Raw genomic sequence first — 27050 nt, forward strand, 5'->3', positions numbered from 1 at the left:
ACGTCTTTGTTTCAACAAATAGGGGGTTTAGGTGCAACAAAAGTCTTTTCAGCTGCTTGTGTGCGCGTGCACCCAGACGCTGCCAGAAATGGAGATGTGCTGAGATGCAGACAGCCATCACCTCCTCCCAAAACCCATAACTCTCTGCATTCAGTCACCGACCCTAGCCCTTTTCATCCTCCTTTGCTACTTAGCAGTACGCAAAAACAACCTTTCAAGTTGGCTTTTTCCCTAAAAAACAAAGTGAAAAAGACACATCCATACCTTCAGAAGACCGTTTTCCAACTATTTATTACTTAAGAGTACAGATAAACCTTTGCCTGCTTCCCCTCCAGCTTCACTCGCTGAGATAAATCAAAGCAGGAATGTTCTGTCTGACTTTATTGTCTGTCTTGCTGATGAGGTTTACTGCACTGCAGCCTCAAGCGGGGTACAGCTCATTTTGGTCAGATTATGTTTTAACAGAAGTTAATTTTTATTCTAAAGGTATAGGGAGAGTGTGAGCTGCCGCTTTGGTATGTGCACTGAAATGAGGATCTGTGGTAGGTTTATGGTTGACTGACCTCAAGATGACTTTCAAAATTTGTCTATGGGTTGTTTTTTTTCTCTTGTTTTTTGACATATTTGAAAATGAAACAACTTGAATTGTGACTAAATCTGATGGGATTGCACATTGATGTTATGTGTATGATTGTTGTTTTAACCTTTCTCAGAGATTGAAGCATTGAGTCACTCCATCAGATCATCAGGCTGTGTGAGTGCTGATTATTCAACTCTCTGCGACCTCTCAAGCTATCTTCTTCTTTTGGTCTTTCATCAGACATCTGACACCAAACTGGATTAATTAGTTTAAAATTTTTTGCTTCTGCCTCCCGCGGCCGCTCCAAAGTAAATAATTCCACAGGCAAATTCAGAGAATTATCCTCCAATCAGTCACTGTCTCCTGATTCTCCCAGTTGTCACAGCAGTCATGATTATTATTATTAATTGTCTGGGGTGATGATTGTGAACATCTGTGTGTGGGATGCTCAGTTCTCCACAGGCAGTCGGAATCCAGACCTCCTCTGGCCCCTTAACTCCCTGGCTCATTCGCCCGCCAGCCTTCACTGCCTTTTCTTCTTCACTTTTTGTCATCTTTCTTTCGTTATCTCACAACACGTTCACGGCTGCTCCCTCTCCACTGCTTCTCTGTCTCTCACTGTTCTATCAAACTCATGGCGGGCATGCGCACACGCACACACAAACATATGTCAGAAAAACAAAAGCCTTACTTGGCATCTGGGGAGTTTTTCATTCTCTGCTACCTGGAGAGAGTACAAAAGGTACGAGGCAGAGCCGTGCCTGCCGTATGAGTGCTTGCTGTTCACATAGAAACAGACTGTAATAAACTCTTGGCGTGAGGATGCAGCATTTTGACTTCTGCAAGTTGCACTTTAAATTCAAATCATAAAACAAAGATGGTCACAACACATTATAAGTTTTCTAGAAAAATGTATGTTTTCCAGAGGGGAGGCTAAGCTAAGCTAACCAGCAGCTGGCATTGGCATTTAACAATACTGTACAGCTGTGACGTGGTATTGCTCTTCTCATCTAACCCTCAGCAAGAAGGTGAATGAATGGATTTCCCAAAAGGTCAAACTATTCTTTTAAAGGCCAAGCTAAAAATGTGTTTGTGTGGCACAGTCTGCATTAATATTGCATTCATTTACAGGAATGGGATGAAAAGTGATGACAAATAATGCACTGAATAATCCACTAAAAACATAGTTGGCTAGTATTTTCCTCATTATGACTGAGCCATCAGCAGTCCTTCGCTGTGAAAATCTATAACAAGTATTATGTATCTAAAGGTTGGCACTACTACACCGCAAGACCTGTAAAAGCTGCCCTTAAGAGCTGTGTTTCTCAGGCTCTAGTGGGTAGACAAAAGGTGATGGGCAGAGAGGAGCTGTGGCACAGACACCATCTGTCTGGGTCAACACGCTTCCACAGTTGTTCGGGGAGCAAAAGTTGCAAGTTCAGACACAGCCGCCAATTCCAGTTTTCTCCTAAGTAGCAACTGTTGCCCTTGCAGCTCCAGACAAAATTTGTTTAGCTCCTGTGAAGCTTTCCGGTCCTGCTGTGGAGGCAGTGCAGCAGTATGGCACGGAGCAACAGATCAGTAAACGGAGGGGCTGCTGGCTGTGAAATAAATGGCTCAGCGGGGTGTTCAAGAGCAGGCTGTAAGGCATAATGACCAAGTTGCTTCCCACAGAGAGCTGATTGTGTTGCTGGGGTTCAGTGCTGCTGTTGTCTGGTTTCAAAGGGAAGTGATGGAAAAGGAGTGCTCCTCCAGTTTGATTTGTTAGCAATGCGGTCACATGTCATGTTGCTCTTTCTCACACCCATACGGGGAAAAATTTCCATGTTAGCACTCCTCTGCAAGAATGAAATACATTGTGGGTTATAGTAATAGCTCTACAATTATAGTAATCATTGCACCAATGGACCAGTTATCCCCTTTAAATATTGTCAACTTCTTAATTAGATAATTATTTTTGGTATAATGTGTGTTTTAGGGGGCGTTTGAGGCTTTTTTTGGACGGCAGACTCTTAAATCTAACACTGATTGAAGACTGAGCCAGGCAGCAGATTGTGTTGTGTTTGCTGAGGTTTAAAACAAACATGGGTACCTGTTCTTTTAGTTCGTAATAAGCTACCTTTGCACATTGGAATCATAATCAACCACTGCAAGTTTACAAAACAGTTTTAATTACTTCGCACAGGACATTTGGAAGAATAAATTGCATTTTTAAATACAATCTTATATATTTATCTTTATATAATGGCATCTATTTAATGCAATTTCAATGCAGCATAATGCTGGGAAACAAGTCCAAGTTGGACTGAACTGTTATCCATGCCATTTTTCATCAATATGTATGATTTGATGTCCTCTGTCTTGTGATGTCAAATAAACAAAAGTAAAGAAACATGATAAGGATGTTGGTGGTAGTTATCTGTCCTACAGTTTCCCATCAATGCAACATCCATAAAACAAGTCATAATCTGATTTCCTCAGCTCTTTCCCCCTTAAAGGCTGCCTTTGGGGTTGATTACACAACCTGTGTTATGATTTCATTACCATAAATTCCGAGTATGGCACCGTACGCACATTTTCCATATTAAAAAGTAGGGCTGTGTATTCTTGGCCCCAGCTGAGGCGAGTGCACAGATTAGAGGTAATACTTTTCATCTGGTAGAGAAGCAGATGATCTTTTCATTGGCCAGTCAGACCGTCTGGACAGCGACGGGTGAGCTGGAGATCTGACTGGACACAGATGAGTTTGTGATCTCTTAATAATGATATCAGTCCATCAGATCAGTAGATAAATAGACATGCACTGGCTACTGTTGCACCAAAAAAGGCGACGGAGGCATCTGTGTCGCTGTCCGAATCATCTGCTCCTTGGATCTACGTGTGCTCTAATGTCTCTGGCTGCAACAACGCCCCATTTTTTACTTTAATCTGTCCCTCCTATTCTGCCCTTTCCCTGCACCTGTGGTACTAAGTTTTTCTCTCTCTGCATCTGACACGTGGATATTCAGGGGTGGCATAAAATGACGCTGTGATGGATTTGTCCATTAAGGCAAGCTGAGCTAAAACCTGTGGAGTCCCTCTGGCTGTCTATCTGTTTCTCTCCCTCCCTCCCTCTGTCTCTCTCTCTCCCTTTCTTTTTAATACACACAGCCTCACAAAAACACTCTTACAGGCAAAGCGCACCACTCACTATTTCCCTGCTGTGAGGCAACAGCTGTAACATTTACTTGCTTTTAGCAAGAATAATACACCTTTTAGGTAAACAAAAGTGATCTTATTATTAAAACAGTGAGTCACTACAGGTCTGTATGGCTCACTTAGTAACAGCACTCATACCTAAGACACATACTCAGACCCCTATCCATACTAAAAGTGCACAGTTAAAAATATAGTGATGTTAGCTGCAGTTAAGGTGGGATTCTCTGTAATAAAAACTGTAACAAAATGTTGTTAATTTTGCTTGTAATAAAGCAATAGCTACATATCCTTGCATACACATTGCAGAAATAATCCCACAGACAGCATACAAAGTGCCAAATAACTGTGAGAAAATTCAGCCAAATCAAGAACTGTCTGTATGCTTTACTCAAGGGGTCTCGCCCGAAAGTACCAGGCTGTTTCACAGCTGAGGCGCCCTGCTGAAGTCATCTGTTTTCAGTGGGTGACACTGACAACACCCAAGATTTACCAAGCGGCCTCTGTAGCCTCAATATGCCATTCAGTAGGCTGTTGTGGACACTTTGTTGGATCCTGGCTGACAGTAGGTCCAAATGGACGTTACATTAGCTGCAGCACCATGCAGGAAAGGTGCAAGTTTCTTCCCTGCACCCTGCCAAGTAAGACATGCCTATTTGACTTTCAGTTGGGAAAGTAAATGAGATCATGACTCAGTGATTCAGTGTAATTCAATATGAACAGAACATTCATTAAGCACAACCTAAAAAAGGTAGAAATGGGTACTTATGACATAGAAGCTGCTGGTTTGCTTTGAGAAAGTTGTGTGTTTAGGCCCTGTGCAAAAAAAAAAACAAAACTAAACAGTAACAACAAAAAACAAGATATGTTATAGTGTATAGTATAGTGTCATTTAAAACGTTTTAGCCCAAATTAAAATCTGAATTAATCTAATGACTGACTTGCTTTTTGAGCTACTGTGTTATCTCATTTTGAAAGAGCCACAAGAGTTTCTGAAAAACCTCAAGAAATGTAAGATTAACACAATTATCAGCTCTCTTCACATGCAGCAAAGCAAGCTCTTATCTTCAGCAGTCAGTCATAAAAACTCAGTAAAACAGTTAGTCATTTTGGAGGAGCTGAATGTGCCTGACCCTTGATGAGCATTCATCTAATTTCCATTTTGAAAGAAATTTACTATCGCTCCATTCCTCAGTGGTGCACTGCTCCACTTCGCTTTGTTTGTTTCCTACAGACAAGCAGACAGACAGGAAAACGGTGAAAAGAGGCTGATTGAAACGCCAAAAATGATAATTAGATATTTGGTGTGCTGTGTGCTGGTCCACTGTCTAGTCTCAAACGATCAGAGTATGCAAACGGATAATGAATACCAAATCAATTACCTCTCCTCGGCAGGGAAATGTACTTTTCACTCCTATACATTAGCGCCATCTAGCGAACAGTCGTTTCACTTGAAGGAAGTGACGTCGTGTCAAAATCCTGCCAATCAACAGTCGCGGCTCAAAATTCGAACGCCAACTTGGGAAGAGAGATGTGGAAGCTGCGATAAAATTGATTATTTTGATGCCTAACTTAAGTCACTTACGTAATTTGTTGAAGCGATAATTCACATTCTGAATAGCTTGGCGATATACACATGCTGGTAAGTTGAGTTTTACTTTTCCTTTTAAATAACACGCCAGACTGCCGTTACTGAGGATAGCGTGTCGGACTGACTCAAACTAACGTTAAACAGCGTGCTAACCTAGCTAGCATGTTAGCTTACTAGTTTATTTTGTCGTGGTTCATCAGGGTACGCTGTTTATAAGTTGGATAACGTAAAAACATGATTTGTAGTAATCAAAGATCCTGAGCCATGGGGAAAGAACGGGTCCAGAAGAAGTCCTTTCAGCAGAGTCTGGAGGACATCAAGGAGAAAATGAAGGAGAAGAGGAACAAACGGCTGGCCAGTGCCTCAGCTCCCAGCAGAGGACGGTCCAGGATGATAAACAAAAGCAACGGTATGGAAGTGACAATTTATCTTGCACGACACCAGTCACAACTTTCACTTCTGTTTAAGACTTTCCTCACAACCATCGCTACTTTACTCAAAGTATAATATAATGTAGACTTATAGAGATGTTGATATGAAGATGAAGTTCAGCCATAAACAAACAATGAACATCCCAGCCATGTTTTTCCCAGCTGCTAACTCCACCCACACCATCCTGAAGGGTGTGCAGCTGAACAACAAGACGCTGGCTGTAGCCTTGCAAGCCGAAAAGGAAAAAGTAAGGCAAGCCAATGCAGTGATCCTGCAGCTGAAGAGGGAGCAACAGGCCCTGTTCCTTCACCTGCTCCTGCTCAAGAAGAAGCTCAAAGAGCAGGAAGCCCTGGCAGTGAGTGCTTTGGATTTACACATAGGATGCTTGATGCTTGAATTTTCCTGGCTGACGTGTAAATGATTGTGAAGTAATGCGTGCCATTTCATAGGAAACATATTTGATTTCTTTGTGTGTTGTTTTAGACTAAACTTCCAAACATCCTTGTTGAACCCCATCATCGCGTGGATCCAGCAAGGTAACATTTTTCAAAACAGCATAAGGTAACATTTTATGACGGTTTTTAATCCTTTACTTTTAACATTATTAAGGATCTGTTACCTCTCAATTGACAGGAGGAAGCGGACCAGCCAGAACCTCGATGAGCCTAGGGTGTGCACATCCTCACCAATTTGTGCAGGTATACATGCACACTCACTCTCTTTCTTTGATTTTTCAGGTCAATTTTACCATCAGCCATAATATTTAAATTATAAATAATAATAATATTTTATTAAAACCTTAACCTATTTTCAGATAAGTATTCTCATGTCATTTTGTCAATTAATTTTAGTAATAGATAATCATTCTGCCAAGGAAGCTTTTCTCACAGGACTCACAGGACAAAATTGAGTATGGGTTGTTCTTCAAATTTTAAAGAAGCAGGAAAACAATGACTCTTGCACATTACTTTATGGCAGCTGTTGCATACTAGTTTCACATTTTTTTAAACTTGCATTTATCCTAAAAATGCAGTTGTTGTAATTATAATGTTGTTTTGTTTGTCACAGATCCTCAGCCCTCTGAAAAGAATGCACCATCTGAATGTAACAAGCAGGTTGCTTTGCCTTCTACAGTGGGTGTGAGGCGTCGCCATGCAGACAGAAAAAGCAGAAGGGTGTCTGAGCGAGTGCAAGAAAAGAGGTTGTTGAGCGAGGGGGACCCCAGCGCAGGCTTGGGTGCTTTGATAGCAAGTCCTATTAGCAGTGGCGATAGAAATCCGAATCAGCCGCAGCAAGGGATAGAACCAGATTTTGCAGGTCCTGGTGACACTGAGGAGTTTCAGCATTCTACACCTGAACCCGTCCCACCCAAAAAAACCAACCAGCAGCGACCCAGCAGGAAACAAGCCCAGCAGCAGCCCCACACCAAACCAGAACCGGCTGCACGGAAACCAGAGAGAGGCCGCAAGCCAGAGCGTGCCCCATTAAAGAAACCTTGGGAGAATCCCAAACCCAGAGCCCGCTCCAAAAGTCGGGACCGCTCAGTCACACGGGCCAAAACAGCACCTAACTCACAGGTGAATAAGCTCAACACATCACTGGGATTTAATGACACGTTTGACTTTGACTGTGAGGGGACGGTTCACGTCACACCGTTCAAGGCCAAGGCAGAGGACAATCAGCCGGCTACGCCCATCAGCGAAGAGACTCCACAAGGAGGACAGGCCCAAACTGAAGCCACACCCCCGTTTTCCAAACAGAATGAATCCAGCTCGTCATCGCCATCTTCTGAATCAGAGGACAGCCTTTATGTCCCTCAGAAGACCAGGTGGAGACAGGCTTCCCCTGATAAAACCAAAGTGATCAACACACGCAGAGGCCGGCCCTCTAAAGTCGTCAGACGGAAAGAAAACGTCCCTCCAAAGCCGGAGATCTCTGGTGAGCTTTTAGGTTCATCACTCCTAACTTCAGCCTAATGTTTAATTTGTGGTTATTGTCTTAATGAGAGTGGAGATTGTTGTAGTTAAATGTTTTTTTCATGGTTTTGTAGTCTTTAGAGAGGAGTCAAGTCCTAAGGGTGTAGAGCGTGAAAAGGAAGAAGCTGGTCTTGATCACTCCCCTGATCCTAGCTTCTCAAATAGCCCTGACCCAGCCCGGTTGGGACAGGTAAATCACCAAGGTGAGTAAATGTTCGAGAACATGTCCACTTTGTGTCTTTTATAACATTTTTATTTATAGTGCTAGGTTTCTCAAAGCTGCACGATGAAAATATTAATCACTAACCATTATGGTAAAAATAGTAGGACATATAAGAGGTGATAGAATGAAGTGCTTGCCGTCAGTCACTGTAATACTTCATAGACATCCATCTGTTCATTAGACATGTCAGACAAGGTTTTAGTTTGTCTGTCATAATCCTGCTGAATCAAGGAATCTTCAAACACCTTCAAAAACCTCTTCAAACACTGTTGATCTTCAGTGCCACCTAGAAAGCTGACCTTGTGTTTTCTTCACCCACAATGAACAAAGACGTTTGTTTAGAAAACTGTTGTTTTGGGGCTTGAGTGCCTGTTTGTGCTGCTCATGATTTGTGAATTAAAGATGGTGTTTTTGTCCTGGTCTTTCAGAGCCTCACGGAGAGGTTATTGAGAAGGATTGTTTGCCCCCTGTCAGCCCTCTGGTTGAAGCTGAGATGATGAGAATAGACAACGTCTTGTCTAATGTCCAGAGGGTCAGGACGTGCAAGAAACGTGAGTTTATTTGTCGCAGTAGGACTGCTGAAAGACAAGAGCTTCATCACAACATCAGTGAGCACGTGGGAGGCTTGGCCAGGCCGTATTTGCATTGTATCGTCACTTCACTTCATTGCACTGTGTTTTTGCTGCTCACCGGTGTATGCACACGACTCCTGTTTGCTTTTAGATCACATCTTTCTTCACGTTTCTACAGGTGGGCTTGGTGTAAGGACAACAGGGCGGGGCTTGAGTCTGTGTGATGTGACCAATCTGTCCCCTGCAGCCTGTCGCAAGTTCTCCTGTGGTGGCTCACGCCCCTCTGATGCACGATGCTCTACCCCCGTTCCTGCTCGCAAGCGGCGCTGCACCATGGCGGTGGACTACAAGGAACCCACGCTGAATGCGTAAGTTCACATATTGACGCAAAATGACAAATGACATAAGTTCAGCTTTTTTGCAGTGTGAATGCTGAACAGTCACATTCTCCTCTTGACAGGAAACTTCGGCGTGGAGACAAGTTCACAGACTTGCAGTTCCTCCGCTCTCCTATTTTCAAGCAGAAGTCTGGCAGGAAGTCTTTGAAGAAATCAAGGAATTCCATGAGCAGCCAGCAACCGTTTGTAAAATACAATGAGTCATTTGTTGGATGTCGCTGAAAACAGCTACCTTGTTTGTCTCTCTGAACCCTGACTGCTGACATTGTCAGTTGTAATGTGATTTCTTAGAGATCTGACAAGTTATCATTTTGTTTTTCACTCAGTATTGTTTTCTTTGTGTGATAAACTGTGATCAGTTTTGAAATCTTTTTTGTGACTTTGCTGCTTATTTTGCAGAGGTCTAGTCTTTCTCCTCCATTTGTCCTGCTTATCTCTCGGTAAAAGTAGTTATGTCATTATTTCTCTTAAATTCTGTGTGTTTTTATTATGAGATAGTGAATATGAGTGCATATTATTGTCATCTAATAAACTCAAGTTGTATCTTTTAATCATATCATCTACTGTTTGATGTGACCAACATGATTTCTTCATTTGCCCTATTGTGTCATATACATTTATATTCTTATTTATATTATGATGAGCTTTAGTGGAGGAGTCTGTTTATCCCGACAGGATAATATCTGAGCACATCAGAGTGGGGATGAACTCGGCTTGTGTCAGGATGTTATTATCAGTCGTGAATAATCAATTAAAATAAAGCTAAGATAATGCTAACAAAGAGACGTGCAATAATATACCATGGTTATAATCTTGTGGTCTAACAGTTTCCCTCATCAGAACTGAAACACTGCTTAAAAGGCACATTAAAAGTTGTGTCCTGTCATGTTTGCAACTGAAAAAAATGTGAAACTCACTGAGATGAGAAAATACAGACACTAAATCAACCTCACTTCTGTTTTATTCAGTCTATAAAATAGGCTAATACTATGTCATTAAAACCAATTGTACAAAGATCATGAAATAATTTTTTCAGACATTACAAAATGTATTTTTTTCCCCTAAAGTTTGAAAAGTACAAACACCTTTTTACAAAACAGCAAAACTACATAGTATTGCACAATCTTTTCATTTATCTCCAAAGTATAAAGTTATCAATCTCCCATCTGCAGGACAAAAATAAGAAAGAATAAATTAAGACCTTGTCTTTAGCATAATTCTTTTAAATTACAGCACATAAATAAGAATAAACTCTAGGTGATTGAATTAGTCCTTAGTCAACAGCGGTAATTTATATGTAAAACAAAAGAAGACGCTCTTATTCATGTTAACTAATATGTGGAAAAATAAAAGTGCATTTCGATAGTCAAACAGCCCTATGTGGCTCACTGGAAAAAAAGGATAATTTTTTTAGTTCTGAAACAGAAAATATATGTTATATACACATTTAAAATATACAATGGGTATAAGTGCTTTAAAATAATTCAAATCTGTACAAATTTAAAGTATGTTTTCCTCTTTTGGCAGGATGAACTCATCGCAGACAGACTCTGACCTCATTAACGCCGTGCACGCTCATATGGACACACAAACAGACGGGGAAAAACCTGAACTCTTAGTCCCGCTCCTCACAGGTAACACTCGTGTAATGACTGTAATGACTATGGTTACTGCTCATGAAAACTCTACCTGAGTCAACTAAGAGGATGAGGCAGACACTCGAAAAGGTGGGGGGGGGGGGGCATGAGAGGCAAGGAGAGGAGAGACAAAGTAAGGTGTGTGGTGAATCTCCAATCAGCTGTCATTCTGTGTTGCTGCTTGGCGTCGAACACCAAACCTCTGGGATATGTGATGAAATATGAAGACACAACGCTTCTTTTGCTTCCTGTCAGCATCATTCCCACAGGCCTGCCATGAGGCCTTCCCCTTGCCGCCCGTCTTTCAGTGTAAATATCAGTCTAAGCTACTGATTCAGGATCTGGGCCAACATGCATCAAACATTAAAAGAGTGCTCATCTGACATCCCTTCGCTCCTTCTACATTAAGATATGTGTTTCTGAGACCTATCCGCTCCAGAATCAGTAGTCCTACTCCTAATGTCTCCACGCATATCGCCCGTGACCTAACCTTCACCATTTCTAGTCTGAGGACGTCCTTCGTTACGGGGGCGAGACACTTCCTCTTCCTCTCAGCTACTTCTCGATGAGGCCTGCTTCTTTGATCTTGGTGTAGAAGAATTTCTCCAGTAGGTTGGCACACTTGTAGTACTCGCTCTCTGGAGGGTTGTATTCGCGACAGTTGGTGAAGATGCGCTGCATGTCGGCCATGAACAACTTGCGCGTGGTGTAGTACCTGCTCTTCAGTCGCTCGCTCATTGTCTTCAGATCTTTGAGAGAGAAGGAAATAAAAAGAGCTCCATCATTTATTCTGCTTTTGAACCTTCAGACTCTTGATGCACAAAGGACACACTTCATTGTTGATATGACACCACTTGCATTTATGAATTAAAAACCACTGGAGTGTGCTAAACGTTCGGAAGAGAGTGCTTATTCCAAAACATCTGCACTGTCACTGCTAAATCTAAACACTCAAAATACAAGTGCAAGAGACCTCACTCAACATTGTGAGCGCAGAGAGATGTAGCACTTCCTCTTATGAAGCCCATCCTCCAGCCATCTGACAGCATGCATGTGTCCTTGAACCTCACCTGCAATGTCTTACACCTCACTTCCTCCCTCTTCAGTGAAATTTTTTAACTACCCATGTTGTAAATAATTTGGTCTGCCGATCAATGTGTACGTACCCATGGGGAAGCGAATGACTTGGTAGTACCCAGGCGCCTCTGTTTTCTTCACTGGCTCCATGAAAGGCCAGGCATTCGGGTGACTCTAAGACATAAAGACCCGTCTGGTAAAAATGAAGCAGGTGTGTGTGTGTGTGACATTTACAGTGCATGTGTGTGTGTGTCTGTGCCTCACCTTCACATGTTGGAGGATGGTCTTCAGAGTGCTGTACAGTTGATCTGGGTCCTTCAGTTCCTTCCTAAAGTGTGACAAGCAACATAACAGGGTGAGACCAACACGTGTGTTACAGATAAGATGGCAGCAGTGACGGTGGGGTGCTGTCAGCTAGTTTGACATGATTTCCCATCCTGTTACTGCTAATCGTCATCATATTTGTCAATGTCAAGGCTCTCAGTCTTCTACACCTCGATTCAACACATTTTGTTTTATTCATGTTTCACACAGCGTCCCAACTTCTTTTAGAATCAGGGTTGTATGAAGTTTGTATCACTGCTGACCCTAACTTAGGTTAAAAATCCTGTCTCTTACAGTAGAGTCACACTTACCCTTTGCCCACAGGCTTCCAGCCAGTTTCACCTATTGATATAAAGAAAATAAAATCATTCAGCTGGACTGAAGACACCCAGATATTGTAAGAGAAAGATATACTGCGCACTGTAAAGTCAATAGGCAATGAGTAACGTACGTATGCCAGGAATGTTCTCGATGGGAATCTGCCGAACTCCTTCCTTAAAACAGGAAAGCCCTGGATAGACTTTTCTGATCTGAGCCTGCTTCCTCTCTATCAGCTTCTTGATAATCTGCGGCCGGCAAATGAGAGTGGATTAAAGGTTAGCGAGGAGCGAGGACAAGAACAGACGTTAAACATTTGATTTGAATGCAAAAGCGCACACCTCCTTCTGCTTCTTGATAATGACAGAGAACTCTGTGTAGGGAATGCTGGGATTGAGCTCACAGCCCATGAGCGTTGCTCCCTCGTAGTCCTTGATGTAGCCCACATATTTGGCCTTGGGAACCTTGATGTCCTTTGAAAAACCCTGAAGAGGGAAGAGAGTCCTCTTTTCTTGCAGCTGTATATACAAGGCCATCGCTACATGAATGAGCCCATTTACACAAACACACCACCGTGTCATTATCCTATTCATTCTCATTATGAGACTTTCAAGAGCATGTAAAGATGTACAGTAAGTAAAAAACAAAATAGGACAAATGCTGCAAAGTAACAGAAATTCTGCTTCTTTTGAAGAAATGTGTAAAACAAGGTATGCTGAAGTGCAATACAATTCTGAAAACAACTTGATTTACACTTGAAACAAGTGAAATCATCTTCATTACACGGTAAAGAGGAAGAATATCGCATCAAGTGACCAATGCAACTATAATGTTACGAGGATTTAGCTTGCACTTTAACACGTTACCTGCTTCTTGAAGTAGCCAATGGCGTACTCATCAGCGTAAGTGAGGAAGTTGAGGATTTCATGCTTTATGTGATATTCCTTCAGGTGGTTCATTAAATGGGTCCCATAACCCTACAACCACGCAGCCCAAAAAGAAAAGGCACATGTCAAAACTGACCAATCAGACAGCATGAACTCCACTCCAGGCTGAGAAACAGAAGTGCTCTCACCTTGACCTGTTCGTTTGAAGTGACAGCGCAAAAGACGATCTCTGTAAAGCCCTGCGATGGAAACATCCGGAAGCAGATTCCCCCGATCACACGGCCATCCTTGATCAGTGACAGCGTCTTGTGCTTCCTGCCAAACAAAAGCCTTGTGGTCAGGGTGTGCGTCCGCTCCACCTCTGAACGTGACGATGAAGCATGGTTAACACTCACGGGTCGAAGACCAGCCGTGTGATGTACTCCTTGGGCATGCGGGGCAGCTGGTGAGAGAACACATTCTGGAGGCCGACGAGCCACATCAAGATCCTCTTGTTGGGCTTCTGGTTCAGGGAGTTACCGATCACGTGGAATTCAATCACCCCCCTGCGCTCCTCCAGGCGGGCGGCTTCGTCGCGTGCAGAGTGAGCGGACAGCAGGCTGGTCTGCACAGGAAGGAGCTCATTAGAAGTAGCTCATTAACAGTATGAAGCATCAGCAGGAGTCAGATATTCAAATGCACGTTTCATCTGTCTGATGTCAATAAATATAATGTTTTCTATACCTGACTCTTAACTGTAAATCAGCGGGACAAAGCTTATGTTGTTTCTGCTGTCTGCCTTTTCGTATTTACAGCTATTTCCCTTCAAGCTAATGGGGATCCCTACAAAGAAACACTGGTTACCTCTGGAATGGCGGCAGGGTCGGCGATGGTTGCCATGACTTCATTGATGAGGTCCATGGGGATGTCACCCATCACCCTGGGTCTCTTGTTCTCCTCGTGGGGGAGAGGCTCTGACGGTTTGCGCTTTTCTCCAACTAGGATGCAGGGACACAGAGGACGGTACTCATCCTCTTTTACACCTTCTCACCAGCTGAGCAGACAGGAGGTTACTCTGCATTTAAGGTCAGCTTCCTCTGGAGCTCATCTCCAGTTGGTGGCCATGCATGATGGCAGAACTGACTTACTTTCAGTGTGTTAGGAGCAGTCCTGAAGTGTATTTCACATATGTTTCGAGGCCAAAATTCAAATGCGTATTTGAGGAAATGGATTAGTTATAGTGTTTGGACACTCAGTTTCAAAACAGGATCTCTTTGAGGCACCGGGTAGACTTTCAGTGGTCGGATGGAGGATATGAACCTACGTTAGCTACTGTGGATCAGATGTAAGTGCCACAATAACACATAAGCATGGTTTAAATGTTGTAAGACGTTGCTAACTTTACCCTGGTGCTCACTGTTTACTGTTAGATGTGAGAGGTTATGCAATAATGTGGAATCATTGTAACTGTTTGAGTAATTGCGGGTTTGACTTTAATACCTGGGTTTGGCTCCAGCGCAGAAGCTGTTTTCCTGGCAGGACTGACGCTCCCACAGGTGGACGGGTCCACTGACAGTGGACTGGTGCTGTAGTACAGCGGCCTGGCCACAGGGGGCGCGCTGATAACTACATAGCAACAGAGAGGACAGTTATACTGGAAAAACGTGTTTTTATCCTATTTGGCTCAAAAGTGATATTTCTCATATGATCTGAATATGGGCTCGGGTAGGGTGTGTCTGTGAGGGCGTGTGTGCTTCTGTTAATCCTGTGAGGGTGTGTGCTACCTGTGTGGATAGGGATCTGCCCTCCTGATACTCCTGCCAAGAAGTCTTGGCTCCAGATCGGAGAACTGTGGCTGTATACCTCCTCCTCCAGCATAGACAAGAACCTGAACCGCAGAAAAAAAAAACAACTTACAAAAAAACAACGCAACTTAACTCTGTTTTAAAAACTATGTCAAACTTGCGTCCATGCATAGTACTATGTGGCCACTGTGCAGTTTGATACTGAAAGTGTGCGTGCATGTTGCAGCGTAGGAGTGGGCACCCCTGCCGTGCAGCTAATTATATGTCAGTCTGAGCATGCACTTAATGTTGGGGTACAGTTTTCAGCGTGCAATCTGCTTCTCTTACTTGGGAAAGTGTGTGAGGATGAGTGTGCGTTTCTCAGGCGGCAGCTTGTCCTTTTCCTGTCTGGCCTGCTCCAGCAGTTGCTTCCTCATCACAGTGAACACCGAACGCAGCAGCGTCCGGCCGAAGATCTGAGTGGTCTCGTACCGGGGCAGGCTATCGCAGAACTGAGGCACGTTGCAGTAGCAAAGCCATCTATAGCACAGAAATCACTCGGTTTAAACACCTGCGCCTGTGAACAGGTGTGATGCATGTTAACAGGACATCTGGCAGCGCCGCTACCTGGTGTAGTTGGCTTTGTAGCCAGCTGCATCATCGTTGGGAACCCTCTGGCGTCTCTGGGAGGGCGTCTCCAGCTGCCAGTAGTTGATCTGGTTGAGAAACATCTTGGCCAGCTCCATAATGGTTTGACGTTCCTTTGATGGCAGGTGGCTGAATTTGTACTGGACAAAATTGTTCACCCCCTATTTGGGAAAGAGGAAGTAAATAAAGGAGACACACTAAAACACTGCTTTTCTTATTGCAGCTGATGCACGTGCGATCACCTGCTCGATGCTGGGTTTTTCAAACGGAGGACTCTCCTGTGCTTCTAACATCGGTTTACCCATCTGCAGGATGGATTTCCTCAACAGCTGAAAAACGAACAGAGGAGAGGTGCGTTCACGTGTACACAACGTGGGTTGCAAAATCCTGTGTTTGCATATTTTGGCTGTAAGAGCAGAGGCTTACTTTGAAGAGGGAAAAGTAAACCTGTTTCGTGTCAGCATCCTCCTCTTTGTGCACACACGTGTAGAGGTACTCCACATCCAGGACGATACCCAGAAGCCTGTTCATTTCCTCCTCTGAGACGTTTTCTAGATGGGTCACATGATCGCCTGCGAAGAAAAGAAGAGACCTTAAAATGGCTGTAACACAGGAGTTAAATCTCCAACCATTATGCTAAAAGCAGAAGTTCATCATTCACCAGTGGCACCACATACACAGCATACTCCGCACTGTTTAGCGTCGTTATCAGCCGTAGCTGCTTTCCTAAACGTGCTGACGTACCCAAGGTGTGAGAGCAGCTCCGGCACGGCTCCTGCAGGTTGACTGTGCCGGACTGCTGGTCAGTTCGTGGGGGTGTGGGAGGGGGGTTCTGGCTTTTCCAGCCATTGCACTTGCAGGCTCCCTCAGCCTAAAGTGGGAATAAAGACGAGAGAGTAAAGCCACCTCGTATCAAATCGACCACGTCCTCTGTTTTAATCTGGGCAACGTCGATTCATACTTGTCATAGTGAGCAGCAGTTTACTGATGCATGATTTATTAGTCACTTGCATAGTTTACCTACTTTTTAACCGCAGCAGTACCTAAACACAGCAAACAATTGGTACTAACCATTTGATTAACAATGTCCTATTTTATCATACAGAAAAAGGGCCATTGCAGCAAACATGCATACATATTAAACGTGACAACACCGCTCAGTTTAATGGAGAGTTGTTGTTGACTGACGGACAGTGCGGAGACGTGAGGAGGCCTGTCACCGTCAGCTGGAGGTGCCACACTGAGCATGCGCCCTGAAACAACAACAAACTCCGCCCCCCCCAGCAGCTGTCACCCTGTCAAAACAAAGACCCCGTCCCTCTCTGCGGATCATACGCTGCATAAACCCAATAAAACCCTCTCCATGAAACGCCGTGCGCCGACAGACGGCACGGGGACATCGTTAGATTTCCTGTGGAAAGCGTCAGACCGCGCGCGCACACACACACACCGGGATGCAGCCCTGGTGCACACAGCCAACTACTCCCAAGTACCAGCGCCAAGCCAATGTTTACGTTCACCAACCCCCCATCTAGCCAGAAACAGTAACACTGAACAAACAGCTTGCAACTGGAGAGCCAGTGCTTACAGTGCTGCAGTGATAATAACGCTTTAATTAACGCTGTTAATATCGCTTTTTCAATAACTGGCTCGTGCATGCAAAATGAAAAAAAAAAAATGAAGTGCGGCAATGGCTTCCTTTGCTGCGCTTGCATTTTGTAAACTATTGCAACCAAGCCCAGGAAATACAATTTCTAAAGAATAAGCCCTGAAAGCGGCTGTTTAAAAAGTAAGCTATGTGCAAATATAGCGTACTTTGCAGGATGAATACACTCCCAGTTTTTCCAGTTTCTTTGGCCGAGGTGAGGAGCGGAGTTGCGCCTTCTTCACGGCGATACGTGCGGATCCTCCAGCGGCGCCGGAGCCCTCCGTCCCCCCGGCTCCAGGAGCGGCCGGAACCAAGCCCGCTGCCCCGATGGCCGGCGAACCTTGCTGAATCCCAGCGCTGTCGGCCATGATTCACACCGAACCCCCGACGGGACCCCCGGCCCGGGAAATATTCGCTCTGCCGTTCGCTCTATTTCACAAGCGGGGGATCAGACATGGCGCTCATCCTTATTTTCAATTTCTCACTGTAGGCCCATTTTCCTCCGCTAGGGGACTCAAATGGGATAGGCCAATTCCACTACAATTCAGAGAGGAGAGGTCACAAAATGCAACCATTTGTAGCAAAATTTCAAGGTCATATGTAATAGAATATGTGGCTTGCTATGCGGAGCCATGTCTGAGCCCACTGTGTCTGGTGAATCATGGCAATTTCATGCACCTTAAGGGAAATTGTGGAGTTAATATCAATAACCAATGATATATTATAGACTGAATTAAAAAATAATGTCACCTTATAATATTAAAAATATAGTTTTTTTTTTACATAGAACAATTTCTAAAGATTCTAAAGAAAATACTGCACCTAATCAAATGTAGACATTAGAGAAAAATAACCAGGTTACGGTCAGAGATGAGCAAAGGAAGATAACCTTTTAAATTATAACCTATAAAAACCCAAAGAACTGTCACAATCTCCATCTGTGTGTTACCACCAAGTCCACACACACACACACACATACATACATACACACACACTCACAGCCTGATTAAAATAATAAATGATCAAATTTATTTCAGTATTTATTTGGTCATTACATAACAGTACTGTAAAATGCTTGCATTTAAATGTTTTCAGCTGCAATTAAGTGTTCACGGCAAAAAGAAACATACATTTTACATCCTTATGTGTTAATTCATTTATTCATGAATCACCATTGTGCCAGCTGATAGTTGTTACACTGTTCCTACAATATCTTCACAGGGTTACTGAGATGTTATGGAGGGGCAGACTGTTGGTTAATCAAAAACTGCTCTGTGTTGTGTTTGACTCCTCTGGTGCTGTCACCACCAGTGTCTCTGGAAGTTCAGGTCTACTTACAGGGTGGAGCACTGGACAAGGCATGGGAGCCTGGTGCCACTACAAAAAGAAGTAGTGAAATGCAACAAAGAGCTAATGTTAAAAAATACAAACCAAAATGTTTGGGTTATTTTTTTCTTTTGAAAAAAAAAAAAGGTACAAGACAGACGACTAAATAAATGCAATTTCATTTTTTCGTTGTTAATAACACTACATACATTTATAAAGACCACCACTGATTATAATTTAACCATTTGTGTGGAAAAAAGGAACAGCAACAAAACTTCAAACCAGATTGTAGCTGTTTTTTTCTGCTAACTGTACAGTTCTTTTTATGATTATCTAGACAACTCCCTAGCAAGCATTAGTCCTGTCACTGGTAAATCCAAAAAAAAAAAAAAAAAGTAGACTACACTGCAACACCCTATTTACAGTATATTATTTATATATTTATATTTATATATATATATTTATATCACACTGGCTGTAATTATGACAGGATATATTCATGAGCATCATTAGTGCAAGGCATGAGTAAGACAGACTTGTAAAGAGTTATTGACCATATGATGTATGTATGTATGTGTGTGTGTGTGTGTGTGCGGGTGTGTATGGGAGGGGGGGCTGGGAACAGGGGGAGAAGGGTGTGCTCACCATAGGTGAGGGAGAGGTGTAACAGACCGTGTGTGTGTGCTCATGTAGAATAATGTTTACGTCTGATAGGGCTCAGAAGAACGAAGTCTCTCTCACTCACTCACTCACTCACACACTCACACACACACACACACACACACACACACACACACACACACACACACACACACACACACACACACACACACACACACACACACACACACACACACACACACACACACACACACACACACACACACACACACGTGAGTGAGTCTTTATGAAATCTGTCGCCAGCCAGCCAGCCCAGGCCCGCTTTGTACACGCTGACACAAGACTGTGTCTAAAGCACTTCCTAATCAAAAGAAGATGACAAATAATTGTGATTTGAAGGTGATTATGAAGCAGCCTTACATATTGCAACTTCCAACTCAATACCATCGCCTTCGTTTTTACCAGGTGCAAACCCAGCAGCGGTCCAGAGACATTAACACAATGGAAATGGCAATCTGCATCAACGAAATCATTCAAAGACAGAAACCGAGAGACCACAGTATGACCACAAAGGGATGGTCTACAAATGATTTATGAAAGGACACTGCATCAGGAGATGGGGAGGTGTGACCCTTATGTGTATCTCTGAGGCCCCTGTGCCTTGTTGTGGAGAAAACTGGGTGGAACAGGGGGCCTTGCTGTACTGCACTGGTCCTTGCAGACACTCAAGTCACAGAGTAAATACTGTGAAACATTGCACAATGCCACTAGGGACAGCTAGAAGCAGGCATGGCCCCAGAATGGAGCCTTAGGTTGGTAGAAGAGAATGTACACTAATGCTACTTTGGGTTTAGTGGGGGAAAGGACATGGACAGCATGGGTGGGCAGGAAGACAGAGGGAAACAGAGAGAGAGAGAATCTAAAAGGACTACAGTTCATGAATGCTTTAAGATAAAAGGGTCCCAGTGACAGGAGAGAGGTGTGGAGCTAAGGGTTCCTCTCCTTTTCTCCGTCTCTCTCCACCTTCCGTCTTTCTCAGATTCACAAGAATACACCCCTCTTCTCTAACAAACAATTTTTCTGTGCAACTGCAGACAAAAGGTAAAACAGTTTTTGTTTTTTCTATTTTAGGCCATGTAAGTATACAAGTATGTGCACCCAGAATTTAGACAAAATTAGAGCAAACAACAATTAACAAAGTTATCAAAAAAAAAAGAACAAAAACAAGACTGGTATTAGAAATGCAGTAGTAAAGTTTTAAGCTATCCCAGAAAAAGGGAAGAGACCACTTCCTCTACATGAAACTCATATCTGCACATTGGAAGGAAGATGATGGAAGGCAGGGTGCAATAATATCTCTAATATCTGCTATCACTAATCTATCAATAAGAATTGACAGATGCAACAAGCTGGATGGCAGAAAGTAGGAAAGAATGGTTCAGGGGCTTAACCAAGTAGCAGCAGAACTGTGATGGAGGAAAAGATGCAGAAATCAGTGTAATGGCATTGACTTTGTTACTGAAAAAGAAGGGGGGCGGGGGTGGTTTCGTTTTGCAAAATGACAGAATTGGAAACAAGAGTACAACACATTGCATTAGTAACTGCAGTGGCATCGGGGGAATCAGCCGCATTAGTTACTGCTATACAGGTTGGTTGGGAGTGGGGCGTTCTTCACGTTAGTTACTGCAGCACGGAGCCTTGGCTGGCTGGGCAGCTTCTGTCAGGTCCACTCCCCGGTTCCGCCCGCTACTGGTTCCTGCAGCCTGAGGCTCGCTCTTCGGCAATCTCTTTGCTGAAGGGGGAAAAAAAACCCAAACCAAACTAAATAACAATAAAAGAAGCTGCAGCTTTTAATACAGGGGGCAGAAATTACAAATGAAGAAACTCTGAGCCAAGTATAACAAATACTTACAATTACTCATACAAACAGCAGTAGGATTAAGCAATTTGGCATATATGAGCACTTTACAAATGCACAGGCAAAATCTATGAATAAAGTGTCAAGAATTACCCACCAATAGCCATAAATATCTCATTCACATTCATAGATGTCTTGGCCGACGTCTCCATGAAAAGTAAGCTGTTGTCATCTGCGTAGGACTGGGCATCCTGTCAACACAACGCGATGACCATGAGTTTTCAATATGTCCTCACACATGCATGCATTCAGGGACAAGCAAAGACAATCGGATGTGTTACTGAGAAATACAAGTCTTGGCAGTAAAGGCTAGTGGAATAATCACTTGTAATTTAGGTTCTGAATGTAATCACATGAAACACAAGAAGTGCAAGAAATGCAAAAAAAAACAAAAAAAACAACACTATCAAGACACAGTTTGCTCTGACCTGGAAGTCGACAGCTCTCTTGTTGGCTAGGTCAGCCTTGTTTCCTGACAGAGCGATGACTATGTTAGGGCTAGCTTGTCTTTGTAGCTCCTTCACCCAGTTCTTTGCCCGTGCAAAGGATTCCTGCAAATAGAAGAAAACAGTTCTTTCTGTCATTACAGTCATGTGATTGGTAACTGTAACTAACTAAAGTCAGACAGTTTTGTATAAGCCACCAGCTGTGTTTGAGCTACAACTTGTTGTACACTGCTGAATTAATCTGACTTGAGGACATGGCAGGTATCATCTGTGCAACTTAAAGTGAGAGTAATGTAAAACAAATATAAAAAAAAAAAATGTATGAACAACTTAGTCAGGGGTGAAGGAACGTGCCTCGTTTGTGATGTCGTAGACCACAATGGCGGCTTGTGCTCCTCTGTAATACATGGGTGCCAAACTGTGGTAACGCTCCTGACCTGCAGTGTCCCAGATTTCAAACTTCACTGTTGTGTCATCTAAACACACTGTCTGGGTGAGAAAGGCAGCTGAAAAGAAAGGATAAGGTGAGTGGTGAGTCAGCATTAGATAATCAATATCTACATCAACACAATACTTTTTATGATGCTATGTAAACAAAACAGGTCTTGAATATATCAACACAAAGCATTAGCAACTTTTCCATTATGTGATTCAAACTTTACCCAGCACTGTAGAAATACATTTCAGCTGAAGTGGAGGAGAGACAGATGTTTATAAAGTTTATGTTTTTGTAACTCATTGACGTTCCACTTGACAAATGTGCCAATGATTCCCCCTACATACAGCTACCTTCTACAAATCATTTTAATTTTGCAGTTTTAAAAATTTGATTCTAAGGTGCAGCTGTGTCCATAACAAAGCACCCACCTTGCTGTAAGGAGGTGCAACTTATCGGGAATATCACATGATTAAGTGACTACTTGAATAAAGGAAAAATCCAGTAAACGCAGACACAAATACACCCGTTTGATCTACAACCACCTGGCAGCTCATGAGAAATAGCCTGGTTTGTAAAGAGCCTGCTTACCTCCTATTGTGCTCTCCTGGAATTCATGGAACTGACCCTTGACGAAGCGGAGCACTAAGCTGGACTTCCCAACGGCTGACTCCCCCAACAGCACCAGCTTAAACTGACAGATCTTGTTCCCTGCATTGGGTCCATTGGGTCTCGTAGCACCTCCCCGATTGGCCATGACCTAGTCAGATCCCCCAGTGTCCTGTGTGCCAAACCTCACTATCAGGACTTCTGCTGCAAGAAGTAAAAGAAGACTAGGTTGACTGACTATCAACGGTTAATGAATGTGTGTAAACCTTTCCCAAAATACACATAAAAAACCTTATCTGCTTAGAGTGAATAGTGTTCCAACATTTTGTGTAATCAGTACAAGTTTCTCAAGCACAAAATTCCAAGTGTGGTGACAAAATACTAACACTGGGTGACATTTCATTTTAGAGCTGTAAACAGTTACTAAAATAAGCTGCTTTTTTTTCCTCAGTGTTGATACAATGAGGGACTCTACGGGCTCAAAATAGAAAATAATATTTGGTCTCTGATACGACACTTTTGAAAGAATGACAGTATTACTATGTGCAAAACATGGAAAAATAAAATTGAGTGACAATAATTACTTTGTTTGGTCATTTTTGTAGTGGTTTTCAGTAATGGGAAATATTTACAGGGAATTACAGAGCTATAGGACTTGATCAGTCAAAAGGTGATGTGTATGAAATGCATAAAAATAAACTTTTAACACTGCAAAAAAGAAAAAACAGAGCAGCCTAATCTCCTTCCAATTAAGTGAACAGGGTGCAAACTATGTTACCCTAACTGTGCATACTGTGTCTACGTCACAACCTTTCTACTGGCTTGTCTTACTGAACATGTGACACTGGGCATTTCTAGAATTCTTAGAATATTGGGAGATTTTTTGACCTATTTAGTATTTATTTAAGATCATGAAACAAAATGAGAAGACTCTCCAAAGCCAAGAGCAACTATGTAAAAGAATGAATCAATCAATAAAAAAGTTTTAAAAAGTCACTCTAATGTTACAAACCAAAGCAAGACTGATTGATTTGAATTAATGCAGTAATAATTAATATGGAAGCTCTACTACATGCACATTATTAGATCAGCTCAGTGATAACTGATCTCGTCTTTAATTAATATATTTCCATTACATTCACGTAGTGAAGCATCATAAGAAACATTAGCCTGCACCTTCCCTGTCTCTAGAGGTGCTCTCTATTGTCTCTTGTGAATACATTTTGATGGTGTTGCTGGGTTCCACCTGTCCTGACTGACAATGTCGATCAAGTCCACTCAAAACAGAACCGGTGCATTGAAAGTGATGCATTTCACACCCATACTTTCACATGTCACACTCAAGCTTTAGCCCAGTAGTGTCACAACTTTATACATTGTGCACATGACAAGTTTTGCAGACAAACAGCAGGCTTCTACAGAACTTCCACAGCGACGCTGCATATTCTTTATGCAGTGTTGCTCTAGCCACTGCAAAAAAAGAAAATGTGTGTGTAAAGTTATGAATTTTACCTGTAAAAGCAATCGATGAGTTTACTTTTAAATGATGCATTGAATAAACTACATTCTTAATTAAATTTAATTAAATGTACAATGTATCAAATAATTTCACTTTGTTTTGGTCTTTAATTTATGAAAAAGTACATTAATTTGTATATTTATCTGCAAACCAATTTTCAAGTCATTTAAATACAGCATATTAACTTCATGTTGACAGCACTTCAAACATACAAAACATAAAATCTAACATAAAACATAACATTAAATATAATTGTGCAAATGTTGACACCATTTTTCCAGTTGTGGAAAAGTGACTATATGAATGACACCATGAAAGAGGCAAAGACAGCCCACCACAGCCACATACAGTACCAGAAAGCAAACGAAGCCTTGTCAACAACCACAACAGTTTCAAGAGGCTTCACCCACCCACATTACTCGAGCATGTTACAACGTAAGGCAAGCCCTTGGTATGGACACATGCCATGCATTCATGAATTTCTTAGTAACTTATTTAGGTTTGAACTGCTGACTATTTGTATACAACAGGTGGCTATTGTCAGGAGAAAATCACAGTCTATGTCCAACTCTGCAGAATTTGTCCTAAGCATGATTTGTGGAATCATATCTCTTATCACAAAAATCACTATCATCACTTTCACCATGCACCCCCCAGCATCTCTTTAATACGAGATACAAATATTATGCCTGCTGACAAAACACAGATACCTTATCTGTGTTTTTGAGATACCTCTCACATATGCTTGCTGATGTAATAAAGTACCATGGCTCAGCAAAAAGGCTACTTTTGTAAAGCATATTAGTCACACTTTTGCTGATCCTGGTGTTGATGGCCTCTATGGTTTGAGTTTGAGGCCACAGTTTATGATGACGTTGTACTAAATTATATTGTCTAAGACTGTTGTCTTATTGGAATGTACAGATGCAGTACGTTTTGTATAGTACAGAGGGGACATATAAAAGCAAAGACAGGTCCAATCACCTGCAGAGCTGTTTCAATGGACAAAGCCCATGAAAGTGATCAGTGGGGACGTTACCTTTAACGTTTTATTTACCAACATGTATTTTTTAAACACAGACAAGCAAGAAGAAAACGGATGTATAAGAAAGAGCAACAGTAAGTGCGTTTACTCAGACTTATGACAGGGACTGTCAACAAACGCTGCGCATTGCAATGCTCACAGAATTTATGGATTTGACTGTCGTTAGTTGACGGTGAACACGTTCTCACGTTAGTTGGAGTCGTGTATCTGTTTTGATTTTAGAACAGGACGCCATTTTCCAACTTGTTTTTGTTGTCCAGCTAGTTAGCTTACTCGCTGTTAGCAAACCTTAGCTTTTTAACTAACCAGTAACGACAGCCTCCCAGCCACTTTAGAGAAAAGCACAAAACGCGACAGGTTCAGCAAACGTTGCATAAAACAAATGACTGTAGTTAATCGCTGTATTGTCAGATAACGTTATTAAACTGAAATGTTTTGCTGAATGGATAATGTTATTTAATGGGACGCATCCAAACCCCCAATTAACAAACACTAACGTTAGCTTACTAGCACTGTTAGCATTCCACCCACTGACCTGATTCCACCCATTTAGCTGGTAGCTAGCCGCTACCACAAAGTCAACTGTAGGCTAAGCCTGTCAGCTTGCTACATCAAACGCTTGCTAATGGAACCACAACACCACAGAAGAGGAACAGCTGGACTCGGTAAGACGTGACAAAGGCCTGTATTTCTGCATTCCCTTAGCTACCAAACATCACCGACATTAGCTGGAGTCGGCTAGCGACAGCGCTAGCTAACGTTAGTCCCGATGACAACTGAGCAAACGTTAGCGCTAGCCAGTCAGCCAGCTGGAAACCACAAGTTGTCGATTCATGTCAAGTACTCTACCTGAGTGCCAGACGATGTTTTGAACTTTAAATACCACCGCTGCAGTATTTACACACGGAACCCGGGACACTGTGGTGAGGTGGTGTGGGGGAACCAAGAAAATAATTTCAACAATCCCGTCACGTCTCCTCCTTTCTTTCTTCTCGCAACTTCCCCTTAGAACCAAAACACAAACAAGCTCTTCCGCCCCTCGTGCCACGTCACACAGCACGTCTGCCCTCCACAAACGAGTTTCTCAGCCAAGTAGCCACAGTACCAATAACACCAAAGAAGATTTACTGGTAGTAGATTTTAGGTAACAATATTTACTCGTAAAAATATTTGTATGTACATTCGTCTAATATTTGCATTTATGTTTTGATATATATATTGCCCAGTTATACATGTTTGATAATATTGCATTACGTATTTAGAAAGAACAGTGTACGTGCCTTTATGTCATTTGTATAAAAAGGAACAGAAATTAAGCAGATGGGAGGCAAGAGAACCATGTGAGATGTGACCATATATGTAGAGATCAATATCTGTATCTAGATAAGGCAAGTTCTGTTGCTGTTATGAATAATAACCATGCAACTGACTTTTAAAGCAGTAGTTCTCCATCTCTTTTTCAGACTGTTTCATCTGACAATTCTTTTAGAGGCCTGTGGAAGTGAAAGTATCTCAATATTTCATAAGAAGATACCAGGTAGCTAATGGTGGTCCATTAAATATATGTCTGTGTGTGTGTGTGTGTGTGTGTGTGTGTGTGTCCTCTCACTAGTCTATGATACGATCTTACTTGAAATGTATCAGAGGTTTAATAAATATGTAAGCAAATGAAAAGGGTGATTGTAATGTACTGACAGGACAGAACTGCAGTATAATAACAAGCCAAGAGGTGGCGGTATAACAACATCAATCTCGGAGTTTAACGCGGCGAAGAAGAACAGAGCTCCGCCCTGCTCCTTCGTCTCTTCCGGATAAGGCCATATCGGCACATTTTATTCATTGTGGAGTATATATTTTTATA

The 27050-nt window shown here is 42.4% G+C and overlaps 3 protein-coding genes across 4 annotated transcripts; 1 reads left to right on the plus strand and 2 right to left on the minus strand.

Moving 5' to 3' along the window:
* The first annotated feature begins 5276 nt into the window (after window positions 1-5276).
* Window positions 5277-9517, plus strand: sgo1 (shugoshin 1). The gene is made up of 10 exons (XM_041955694.1): window positions 5277-5417; window positions 5612-5775; window positions 5960-6153; window positions 6282-6334; window positions 6432-6496; window positions 6867-7736; window positions 7849-7977; window positions 8426-8548; window positions 8748-8937; window positions 9030-9517. Exons 2-10 carry the CDS (start codon window positions 5631-5633, stop codon window positions 9187-9189), a joined length of 1929 nt encoding a protein of 642 aa, XP_041811628.1. The 5' UTR covers window positions 5277-5417; window positions 5612-5630; the 3' UTR covers window positions 9190-9517.
* Window positions 9518-9910: 393 nt separating this feature from the next.
* kat2b (K(lysine) acetyltransferase 2B) lies at window positions 9911-17739 on the minus strand. The gene is made up of 18 exons (XM_041955167.1): window positions 17437-17739; window positions 16366-16492; window positions 16048-16193; window positions 15864-15950; window positions 15601-15782; window positions 15322-15513; window positions 14974-15077; window positions 14690-14815; window positions 14054-14187; window positions 13606-13814; window positions 13399-13525; window positions 13190-13300; window positions 12665-12808; window positions 12457-12571; window positions 12317-12347; window positions 11946-12009; window positions 11771-11855; window positions 9911-11353 (listed from the first exon to the last, which is right to left on the minus strand). The coding sequence occupies exons 1-18, from the start codon at window positions 17635-17637 to the stop codon at window positions 11160-11162; spliced, it is 2379 nt and encodes a 792-aa protein (XP_041811101.1). The 5' UTR covers window positions 17638-17739; the 3' UTR covers window positions 9911-11159.
* A 536-nt stretch (window positions 17740-18275) lies between these two features.
* On the minus strand, window positions 18276-26190 carry rab5aa (RAB5A, member RAS oncogene family, a). 2 transcript variants are annotated; one of them, XM_041955611.1, is made up of 6 exons: window positions 26039-26190; window positions 22608-22826; window positions 21935-22086; window positions 21563-21685; window positions 21232-21325; window positions 18276-21008 (listed from the first exon to the last, which is right to left on the minus strand). In XM_041955611.1, exons 2-6 carry the CDS (start codon window positions 22771-22773, stop codon window positions 20893-20895), a joined length of 651 nt encoding a protein of 216 aa, XP_041811545.1. In that variant the 5' UTR covers window positions 22774-22826; window positions 26039-26190; the 3' UTR covers window positions 18276-20892. The 2 variants fall into 2 exon arrangements, with proteins under 2 accessions (XP_041811545.1, XP_041811544.1); XM_041955610.1 differs by having other exon boundaries at window positions 22608-22829.
* Between the last annotated feature and the right edge of the window lie 860 nt (window positions 26191-27050).

The sequence above is a fragment of the Chelmon rostratus genome, chromosome 16, assembly GCF_017976325.1.
Source record: "Chelmon rostratus isolate fCheRos1 chromosome 16, fCheRos1.pri, whole genome shotgun sequence".
In the NCBI taxonomy this organism is placed as follows: domain Eukaryota; kingdom Metazoa; phylum Chordata; class Actinopteri; order Chaetodontiformes; family Chaetodontidae; genus Chelmon; species Chelmon rostratus.